Source organism: Alligator sinensis, unplaced genomic scaffold (genome assembly GCF_000455745.1).
Source record: "Alligator sinensis unplaced genomic scaffold, ASM45574v1 scaffold360_1, whole genome shotgun sequence".
Classification (NCBI taxonomy): Eukaryota; Metazoa; Chordata; order Crocodylia; family Alligatoridae; genus Alligator; species Alligator sinensis.
The window spans coordinates 1,234,873-1,246,174 of NW_005842337.1; the positions used below are offsets into that span (position 1 = coordinate 1,234,873).

Sequence of the window (11,302 nt, forward strand, 5' to 3'; positions counted from 1 at the left end):
CTGTCAGACACCTCAGGGCTTCCTATTCTCCTCTGGCTTCCTCTTTCCTTTCATACCATGTTCAAGCTTCTCAAAGTCTCCTCCAAGGTCTTACACCACACTGCCCCACACCTACATCTCTGCTTTCTCACTCCTCCTACTCCTGTTACTCAGCCTCCCATGGATTCCTTTCTAAAGATTACTTCCAACAAATCTTATCTTTCTACTCCCCTCCTACATGTTTTGGACACTGCGTGCAGAGCCAACACCCTGACTCTTCATTCAAAGCCCCCATTAAAATGTACTTTTGTGACAGTTATCATATCAATACTAACTCTCTAGAAAATGGGCTTCTGGGAGGCTGGCAGTAAGGCTATAGGCCTGTATGAGTCACATATATCTCACTGTTTCATTTCTTGCAGATATATCTCAAAGGCATAACGTTCATCTTTGCTTGCAAACAGAATTTTGGCTGATGAAGTCTGTTAAAACTCTCCTTGAGATCTGTATCTAAACTCACCTACTATGCTGAGCATAATCCTGATCCCACCAGAGTTACTAACAAAACCCTCTTTCTCTTTCATGAGTCCAGGATCAGTCCTCTGGTATATAATAGGGTTTCAGCTTTGACAGATTATTGGTACGCTGAGGTAAGAAACAGCCGACCAGAGGCTATGTGCGCATGATAAAATCTATTTCCGACATCTCTGGCTCAAGTAAACAACAGAGGAAACGTTGCACATCACAAAAAGCTTAGATGATGAAAGAAAAAGACAGAATGCCTCTAATCAAGGAAATGTTTTAAACCATTTGCTTTAAGCAGGAAAAGGAAAGAGCAGGGCGGATGTGAAATATAAAACATAACATCAATTATTAAACTTTTTGTCTAAATAAAATGACTTCCCTGAAAAAGGATGAATTAAGAGATTCAGAACATGAAATGTGTCTTGAATATTTTCAGTCAGCTTAAATATAACATCATTTATTGATATTTGCACTTAAACGCCACATTTTCCCCAAAGAAATAAGTAATAATATTTAACATAACTGGCATTGTGAAAACTTTAAATTATTCATTTAGAAAAGGACATGCAGCCTCATGCAATTCCCACTTCACTGCCAAGGCACATGTAATATATTGCAGTTCAGGTGCTGCAAAGTGCAGATCATGAAAATTTAAAATACTACTTCCCAGGATTATTAATAATGGAGAGTTGCTCACTGTGAGAGGCCTTGGGATTGGCAGGGAGGAGAAATAAAATATGCTTCTCCTGCCAGGGAGAAGGGTTTCTTCCAGGTTCAGAGCTGTCCTTTGTAGCTTCATAAAACAATGGTACCTCTCTAAACTGGGGTATAAGGAATTCATAGTCATAGATTTTAATTGATGATCTGCCCTTCTGAACAACACAGGCCTGAGACTTCACCCAGTTACTCCAATATTGTGTTTAATAACTTGTGTTTAAGTAAAGCTTATCTCCCAGAAGGGCAGTCAGCCATGGTGTGAAGACTTCAAGAGATGGAGAATACACCTCTTCCCCTAATAGTTTGTTCCTATGGTTAATCATCCTCACTGATAAAAGTGAAGGAGACTCTCCAGTTTTATTTTTGAAAGAAGAATCAATTCCTAGCTTTATTCCTTGCAAAGATAACTGAGCAAATGTAAATCAGTCACTCATCTTCATTTCTAGCTTTCCATTCCTTCCTTTGGGATCCAAAGATGCATAGAAATAGGTCCCTTGATGAAAAAACCCCAGCCAAATTCACAGTTGTTGAAGGCTGTGCCATCCAGGCCACTGATGTGTCACCACAAGCAGCACACTAGCTGGCTACTCCTGAGTCAGCTGCTGTGTCAAAGGCACCATAATCTCAAATCACAAGGCAGGGCAGTTTGGCAGCATGAGGATCAGCATTGTCTCAGGGACTAATCCCAACTCATGCTTTGACTCCTTTCTCAAGTCACATCAACTGGCATAGTCAAACAAGTTCAAAGAGTTATTACAGCTTTATGCACCCATATTTGACAAGATTGGCCTTAATCTCTATGTGCCTCAGTTTGCCCATCTGTACTGGAAATGACAGCAGTTACTAGAGCCAAAAACATTGGAAAAAAAGGTGATTTTATGAGTTCAAAATCAACCCACTGGACAAATATTCCTTTCATAAAAAATCGTTTCTAAATTTATATCCACATGATTTTTAATGTTTTTATTGACAGAAAAATGAGTTTTAGTAAAGAATAGATTCCAATAATCCTATCAGTAAAATAAAAAGATCAAGGAAATATTTCACAGAAAATAAAATCTTTAAATAATGGCAACAGTTTTTCATGGGGAAAAAATTAAATTGAGAAACACCAAATAAAAAATGTTTCATTGAGAAACTTTCAACCAACTTTAACAGGAGACACTTGGCAGGGGACTTATACTAATTCCCTTCCTAATATCTGTTCTGTAAAACAGAGGTTCTAAACCTCTTTACCAACACGCAGAGAAAACCTTGAAATTCGAATCTAAAAACAATATAGTCACATTCAAAGAGGGACTGGATACTTGTATGGCTGACAAGATTATCCAGAATGTTAATAGTGTAATAATTTAAACTAGTTTCTAAATATTTGGGATTAGGATGAAATCTTGGAGGAAGGGGGAACAGATTGCAACATATGTGCTTATTACAGCATTTTTCAGATATTCCTCTGAAACAGATGAGGCTGGCCAGCATCAGAGGAAGGAAGTGCACTGGCTGTGCTGTATGCTGATCCAGAGATAATTAACTCTTTTAAAACTTTCCTACAATGCAAACTGAAAAGCACAAGCAGTTGGACACCACTTCTGCTGTGAGGGGTAGGAGATGAGTTGTAAAGATTCCTGGCAGGGAAACAAATCAAAAGTTTGGGAGAGCTTAATGAAACATACAGGCAATAGAAGTGGATGGCTTGGGGTTTTTTTCCCCTATAAATATTATCTATCCCAGGGGTGGGTAATTATTTCAGGCAAAAGGCCGCTTACTGAGTTTTGGTAAGCCATCGCGGGCCGCATGATAGGCAGCCAGGGGCAGATAAATATTAATTTTCTAAATTTTTTAGGGGCTCCGCAGGCTGGATGGCATGGCATGGCCTGGCAGGCCACAGCTGGCCTGCAGGCTGCATTTTGCCCACCCCTGATCTATCCCCATTCTTTAGACATCCTTTAGACTGGACATTAGGAAGAACTTCTTCACAGTTAGAGTGGCCAAGGTCTGGAATGGGCTCCCAAGGGAGGTGGTGCTCTCCCCTACCCTGGGGGTCTTGAAGAGGAGGTTAGATAGGCATCTAGCTGGGGTCATCTAACCCCAGCCCTCTTTCCTGCCTATGCAGGGGGTCGGACTTGATGATCTATTGAGGTCTCTTCCGACCCTAACATCTATGAATCTATGAATCCTACTAGGAACAGCCTTGCAGAGGGATATGGGGAAGCCTTCTGAATCAGTTCAGTAAAGCTGTTTTATTCATAGAAACATCATAAAAGTGCAGAGAAACATATGGCAAATGGAATTGAGAGTGGCCAGTGTTGGGGAAAAGGAAGTGGAGGGAGAAAAGGAGCTGAGAGAAAACCAGAACAGATAAGAAGAGACACAAAGAACTGGGAAAAGATAGTAACATTTGAGGTATATACCAAGGCAGCACCTCCAGTCTCCCCATGCCCCCCACAACCTCCTTCATCTGGACTTGTGCTTGAGACAACACTGGACAGAGAACCTGAACAGGCAGTTGTGGGGTGGCAAAACATTATTTCTGTAGACCCCCCAAAATCCTAAATCCTATTCCAAGGCAGAGCATACAGACAGAGAACAGACAAACCAGCCAATCATTCTGGGCTGTATCCAGTCTAAACCAACAGAGCAGCACTAATTTACACCAACTTGCTGAGTGTGACAGTAATAATTAGTGGCTGACAAAGAAGCTGTCACACAAAGCTTATGTCCTCCTTACCATAAGATCTTACTATTAGTGTGAAGACTAGATGGCAGCAAACTCACCCACACATATGTGTTACACTGCACATTTTCTATGACTTCTGCAAAGTACAGCTTTGTGAAACCTAACAGTCTGCTTACGCTGCAAACCAGGCTGCAGCTGCAGCTTCTGAAAACACGCACCTGAGCTGGCTTTCAACTGACTGGCTCAGAAACTGCTAGCTGTGTGGGTACTGCAGCACGGCCTGTTCATGTTCACTCAGAATCCTGGGTGCCACCGCAGCACCACTGCTATTGGTACACAGATGAGCTGGTTCAAGGTTGCATCTACACAAACTGTTGGCATACCTTGGGACTGCATTGTATACAAACACCTCCAGGAATCAAGAACTAATTGAGGTCTTCAGTGAATGAGGAAAGCCAAACATGTGCCTTGAACTACCTGCAGGTTCCAAAGAGGATAGGGCTAGCCTGTTCTCAATGGTAGCAGATGACAGAACAAGGAGCAATGGGCTCAAGTTGCAGCAAGGGAAGTTTAGGTTAGATATTAGGAAACAATGTCTCATTAGGAGGGTAGTAAAACACTGGAAGAGGTTACCCAGCGGGGTTATGGACTCTTCATCCTTGAAGATTTTTAAGACCCAGCTAGACAAAGCCTTGGCTGGGATGATGTAATTGGGGCTGGTCCTGCTTTGAGCAGGGGGTTGGACTAGAGGACCTCCTGAGGTCCCTTCTAGCCCTAATTTTCTATGATTCTGCATGGATACAGTGTTTGTGCTGAAAAATAGAAATGAATTTACCTATTTGGCAACCAAATTCTCACAGTGGATATCAGAGACACATGTCCTGAGTAGGGAGGTCTGAGAGGATATGGTGTAAAGTGGGGGAAAGGAAGGATCATCAGGCCATTACCTCTGCTGCTCATCCCCTGCACCATCTGGTCCAAAACCTGGTGCTCACCTATAATGTGGAGCGTCTTTCATGATAGGACAGTAGCTACCCGCATACAGCTGAGCTCCCCATAGGCAAGTGCCGGACAGTTTGATGTGACATGTGACTGAGTGTATGTGCACAAGCAAGCTGGTTTGAACTGCTGTTCACTGGTCGGCTTTGTAGAAGCCAGACTGACATTATTATTGCATGACAGAGCTGCTGGTCCCCAAGGTACATATGTATTCATTTAGCTGGCTGTCAATTACACCAGGAGAAAATACTGTTTTCTATAAAGCCAAGAGGGACAGGCTCTGAAACCAAGGGACTGTCCTGATTTTCAGGGATATGAATACCCTTTCAGTGTGCAAAACGGACAGTGCATTCATAAAGCCTGGGCGATGGCCCTAGGGGATCAGTGTCCGGGGGTTGGCGTTATATTTTTATTTTTCTGTGGTGGGAGGCAGGCCCGGTGGTGATATAATTCTCAGGCATGGCAGATGGGTTCAAAGTAAATAACAATGGGCCACATGGCAAGCTTTCTGCAGCTTTCTCCACAAAGGAGGAACCGAGGTGGCTTCTTTCATGCCCTGACAATGGTTTCCATGTGCTTTTGTGCTGTGTAAAATTAGGATTTTCATAGCCAGAACTGAAGTGTGATTATACTGAAATGCATCTACGATACCAAGAGGCCCCAGCTCTTGACCACACATAAAAGTTTACCATAATATGAGGGTAGAATCTGCAACGCATTGCCTCCCAGCCAGAGAGCCCATCAAGGTCTGCGTGCCGAGGTGTCAGTGCGTGGAACAGTAGGCATTTCATTATAGCCTGTCCACCCAGAGCCTGGCATCTTGATATTGTTTTCACTTACATGGTGCAAATCTGGAACACTGCACTAAAACCAGTGTAATTAAACTGCCATAAGATCAGAATCAGACACTGGAAAACAGTATCTTAGCATTTGAAATGGATACCTCATAATGTGTAGAGAAGTCATTAAACCATTCTGATTGCAGATGGCAGCTACTAAATCCCAAAAGATCACATCCTTCTACCTGCACATACCCTTGGCTTATTTTTAGAAATTCCTACCTAACCCATGACATTGAAACAAGCCCCTTCTTTGCCACCTACCACCCCCATGTAAGTCTTCTAAGACTTACTATCTTTTCATGGAGACAAATACTGCAGTAACTCTATTCCAGGTAACATGAGCACTTCTGAAGTGCATGGCTCATGCCCAAGAGAAAGCTCATAGTTGACCTTTTTCCTCAGAGACTGGTTTTTCACCTTTTGCCTACATGTAGGTGTGACAAATAAATATAAAAGCTTAGAACAGGTTGGTCTGAGGGTCTGATTTAGTCAGGCGATGAGTCCATGTTAGGCATATGATTTCTTTCAACAGCCTGGTGCAAAATTATTTACATATGTCTTCCTCTTCCTTTTACAAATTTTCTCCTGGCCAGAAAGGATAACATAGTTAGGAAAATGCTCAGGGATAGTCAATGAATACCAGTACACTATAGGATTTTAAAAAATCTATAGCAGAAATCATTATGACAAGTGCTTCCTCCCTCAGACACACAACTGCTGACCGAATGGGTGATGTGCTGCTGCTGGAGGAAAATTAGACCTTTGTAGAAAATGTTCCTGTATGAAATGAAAAAAAACCTAACAAAACAATGAATCCAATGGCCACTGTTTCCAGAAACAGGTCCAGAATGTGAGGCTCCTAAATGCATACTAATCCTATGCAAATAATTAGCCTGGATTTCAAAAGCCCTGTGCACTGAGGTCAGTGAGAGCTGCTAAGTGCATAGCACTTTAAAAAATCAGGATATTCTGGTCCTGATTTTAGAAAGTATCCCTATTCATGAGGCTTGCAAGCATATGCCTACCTTTAGCCAAGTACTTAAATCCCATTGATTTCATGTGCTTTAGATATGAACATAAGCATGTGCTGAAGAAGTTCTTTTCCTAACTGGGGCCTTGTTAAAGTGTCCTTCAGGGAGTTTCTTGCTCTGGCAATGGGTCTTCTTGGAAAGAAAATTTGGAGCAAAAAAATGAAGACCATAGAACTACAGAAATAAAGGCTTCCTGTCTCAGGGGTCTGGACACCCAATTCTAATTGAAATCAATGAAAACTGGGTATCCAAATCCCCTATGGTATGTCTACCCTGAAATCAAAGTTATGACTGTAGTCCAAACAGCTTAATCCAGCATGCACAGGTAACAGTAGCAGTCCAAGAAGCAGCATGGACATCAGTGTAGACTGTACAAGCTCACCTGGTTGTGTACTTGAGTTACTAGCTCTCACTGTAGCTTGTGCCTCTGTGTGTTGACATCCACTGTCATTCATGGTATATAGATTAAAGCCCATCTCCTCATAGCACTGTAAATTAGCTTTGCAAATCTCATCCTCCATTTCCTGCCAGCTGGGCAACACAACCCAAGTTTAGAGCCAGCCTAAAGACTTGTGAATCCTGAAATGGAGATGAATCCTAATGCTTCTCTTAAACTCAGAAGGGAGAATATTTAGTAGGTGAGCTTACTCGCTGAAGGACTTTGCTTAAAGGAAAATTGCGTGATCACTCCTGCTTGGTTACACTGCTAAACAGAGATGTAATTAATGACGATGGCAGACAAATGTAAGGAGACAAAAGTTTCCTTATGCTAAAAATAACCAGCAATTGAGTTGAAATGAAGAAGGAAAAGGAGACGTCTTCTATCTGCTCCCCAGAAGCCCCCAGAGCCCACCAGTTCTGACCCTGGTGAGCTGTGTGACTGCTCATTTAATCAGCCTCAAAAAACAGCTCAGAAGCTACAATCAGCAGCTGATTCACCCTGTTGCAGAAAGAGGGTAAAATTTCCCTGAAAGTACACTTAAAAAAATCCAACTCCCTGTTTGTAAATGAACCATAAGGTCTGACATTCTCCAGTCCTTTCCAAGCCTCACAGTCACACTGAAGTCCATGAGAGTTTACCTGAACAAGGTGAAATCCACCTAACATATAACCCCTACTTAAGCTCTTTATCTAAGGCTCAGTGGATTCTTAATAAGACCTTACACAGGCCGTCTATCTAAGGTGAATTTTATCCACCAGCAAGATGTATCCCATAAAGAATAAAAGAACAAATGCATGGGGTCTTATAGCAACCTCTTTTTTTTATAACAGATTTTCAGTCCCTGTAACTGCTACTCTAATACCCAGAAGAGCTGACCCAAAGCTCATACAAATCAATACCATTGATTCAATAGGCTTTGATTCAGGGCCTTCATCCTTTGATGTGTGTTCCACCTGCCTGGCTACAGTGGGATCACAGATATAACGGTACATGCTGTAACTAACACATGCAATTGGAGATAAACGCACGCTGTTGGCATTTGAAGAGACTCCATTTGAACAGAAAGTGCCAGGGAATTCATTTTGACCAAGCATTCCAAAGTGATTTCACCGAGAGTTCATTGGGAGATGGCATTCATTTGGGTTTTCATTATCACTCCTTCCATTTTAATGGATTTAGGTTTCATTTTATAGGTAGCACTTTGTGACCTGATCTGGACAACCTGCATTATGGTAGGATCAAAATAAGCAGCTCTTCTACATCCTTGATTTTCCCTGGAGTCTCTCAGACCTTGATGAGCAGTCATACTTACTTACATAAGTGATTTTCATTAATTTGCTGCCTTATTTTATCAGAATAATGGATACGGATCAAATTATTCTCCCATTTACACCAGTATAATTTTCTCGAGTTCACTGAAGTTACTCCTGGTTAACACTAGCATAAATATAAGGACACTCAGCTGCTTTGCTCCTTAACCTAATACAGTTTTGATTGTAGTAGGTTGTGCCAATTACCTCCATTCTACTATTATTTTCATTATATATGTTCTGACTATCCAGTTATTCTTACAGCATCCTGAGTTGTGTTGGCTGTCTTTTTTATATATTGTATTAACTGCATCATTCAGTAGTTATCCTTGTTAATTTTGCTATCTCATTATCCCAGAAGACTTAATCCTTCTCTCTACTTTTCTTATTGACATAGAAACGATCCCTGTGGTATCTAGGCACCACATTGCAGCAGCCATTGTTTTCATAATGAGAAATGACAGTAGGATCTCTGAAACATAAGATTCCATGGTCAGACATGCTATCGGTGTCTTGTTATTTCCTAATAAGATGATATGAATATGTATCGTGGCCATATGGAGAGACAAAAGATTTTAGAGTGAATATAGCACCTAAATAAGCCCTCACTAATAAACACCAGCCAAACACTGATGCCCATTTCTGAACATTTTAGTGCTGCATTAAATTCTATGAAGGTTGATTGGCTCAGAGAAAAACCTGCCCCACACAGACACCAATGGAGAAAAAGAAAATGTGGACTGCTCCATTATCTCATATTTTATAGGAGAATTCAATTGCTCCCTTCAGCTAAAGCAAATCAAATTAATATCAAAATATGCCTTGTGAGACCATACCTAAGAAAACAAAATGTGATTCAAGTGATTGCAGTTATATAACGCCATAACTTAACTTACAACATAAGAGTCATTTCTTCATTCTTAGTGCAAGGGCAAGAGACACTTGCTCATCAGATGCTTCTTTTACCGATAAAACCCATCCGAAGCTATCCCTATTTACTTCCTATAGCCTTTTCAGAAAAAAATAGCCTTTCCCAAGCCTGCAGTCAGGAAGGAGCATTTTCTGATCTGCTTGTATCAAGCTGTTGAATTAAAACAAAAACTACCAATAAACCTTTTTTATTGTTGTTGCATTTGCACTCTATATAAGGTGTATTTTAAAGATAGCAAAAAGCAGACCTCGTTGCTTTCTTGTGTGTGTGTGTGTGTGTGTGTGTGTGTGTGTGTGTGACACTCCGTGTGGTGTTTTGCTTTGTTTTTACCTTTTCCGGAGCTGGGAACTGCAGGTGATTTACTTCCAAGGGTGTGATCAAAGGAACTGTCTGAAAACCATCCTCACTGGAAGGTTGTTTGCTGTTCTTGTCACTCAAATTACTCCCCAGCTTCACCATTCTTAGACCTCACTCTCCAGACCTAAAACAAATCAAGACAATCAATGTTACAAAAGCAAGAGTGGGGGAGGGCAGAAAGGAAAGATGGGTGGTAGAAAAGAGCCTTATTCTCCTCCATTCAGTTCTGTGTATCAGTCATTTCTCATTTGGGCTATGGCGTCTAAAGCAACATCATTTTGCAGGACATTAAGCAAATAAAATAATATAAAATAAAATATCAGCAACTGCTCAATGACAGTGCAAATGAAACCCCTCAATTTCCAACACACCAAATATCACTGCGAATCAGGAACACATTAGCAGAAAAAAACCTTTCTGAAAAGGGCCAAATGCATCCCTTGCTGTAAATCTACCAACAGCAGGGGACTCGCACCAGCGCTGGATTTGGCCACACTGTTATTTTTCAGTGTGGGGCATGGGTTTTAACCCTTTGGTCCCCGGGGCTCCAAAAATCCTCCTAAGTGAGCAACATAAAGACAACAAAGGCAAGAAGGAGACTATTTAAAATAAAGGGGCAAGGTACAACCTTGAACCTACTATTATTCAGGGTGCTGAATACAGGACAGTGACTTCTGTCATCCTCTGGGCTGGGGGGTGGGTTTGAAAGGGGGGTTAATTGATTAAAATAAAACAGGAACCTGAGAAAGCTGCTCTGGTTAACAGTATCACCAATTCCCCCACCCCCCATACACACACACACACACACACACACACACACGCACACAACCACCCCCAAAGCTTGGTATCACGTCATGCACACACACACATATGCACACACACACACACACACACAAGCACACACATAAACACATGAAAACTTGAGCTCAAGTCTGAAAGGGGGGACAGGAGCATGCACACACACGCACACACACACATATGCACATACCCTGCAGCCCTGTTTATACACACAGGCATGCATGAGTGCACACACACACACACACTGCAGCCCCTTCATGTATACACACAACACACACACACACATCCTGCAGCCCTATTCACACACACAACAGCCCTGTACACACACACATGCATGTACACAACACCCCCCATACACACTGCAGCCCTATTCACATGCATACAACACACACACACTGCACCCCCCTCTTCAAGCACTGCTCTGTTTCCCCTGTGTCACCGCCCTGGGGCTGTTGTGTGTTTGCAGTCAGAAAGGTGGGGGGGGGCAGCAGTATGCACACACATGCACACACACAGACACACACGCGCATGCAGGCACACACATACACAAGCACGCACATGCACGCACACACATGCACATGCATGCACACACACGCATGCACACACACGCCTCCCGTGCCCGCGCGCACAGCCCCCCGGCGCCCCGTACTCACTGCAGGCGGGCGGGCAGGCGGATGGGCGGGCGGCGGGGCTG

At 42.3% G+C, this 11,302-nt stretch overlaps 1 protein-coding gene across 3 annotated transcripts in view; it reads right to left on the bottom strand.

Moving 5' to 3' along the window:
- The window catches only part of NSG2 (neuronal vesicle trafficking associated 2), a 58,685-nt gene that overhangs the window by 39,661 nt on the left and 7,722 nt on the right, over positions 1-11,302 (bottom strand). The window contains exons 1-2 of one of the 3 annotated variants that reach the window (XM_006028725.1): positions 11,262-11,281; positions 9,784-9,934 (exon numbers count right to left, since the gene is read on the bottom strand). In XM_006028725.1, coding sequence (XP_006028787.1) covers positions 9,784-9,912 — 129 coding nt within the window. In that variant the 5' untranslated portion in view covers positions 9,913-9,934; positions 11,262-11,281. Of the gene's footprint in view, positions 1-9,783; positions 9,935-10,449; positions 10,534-11,261; positions 11,282-11,302 lie in introns of those variants that run through there. The other 2 variants (XM_014522291.2, XM_025210161.1) reach the window with 2 other exon arrangements.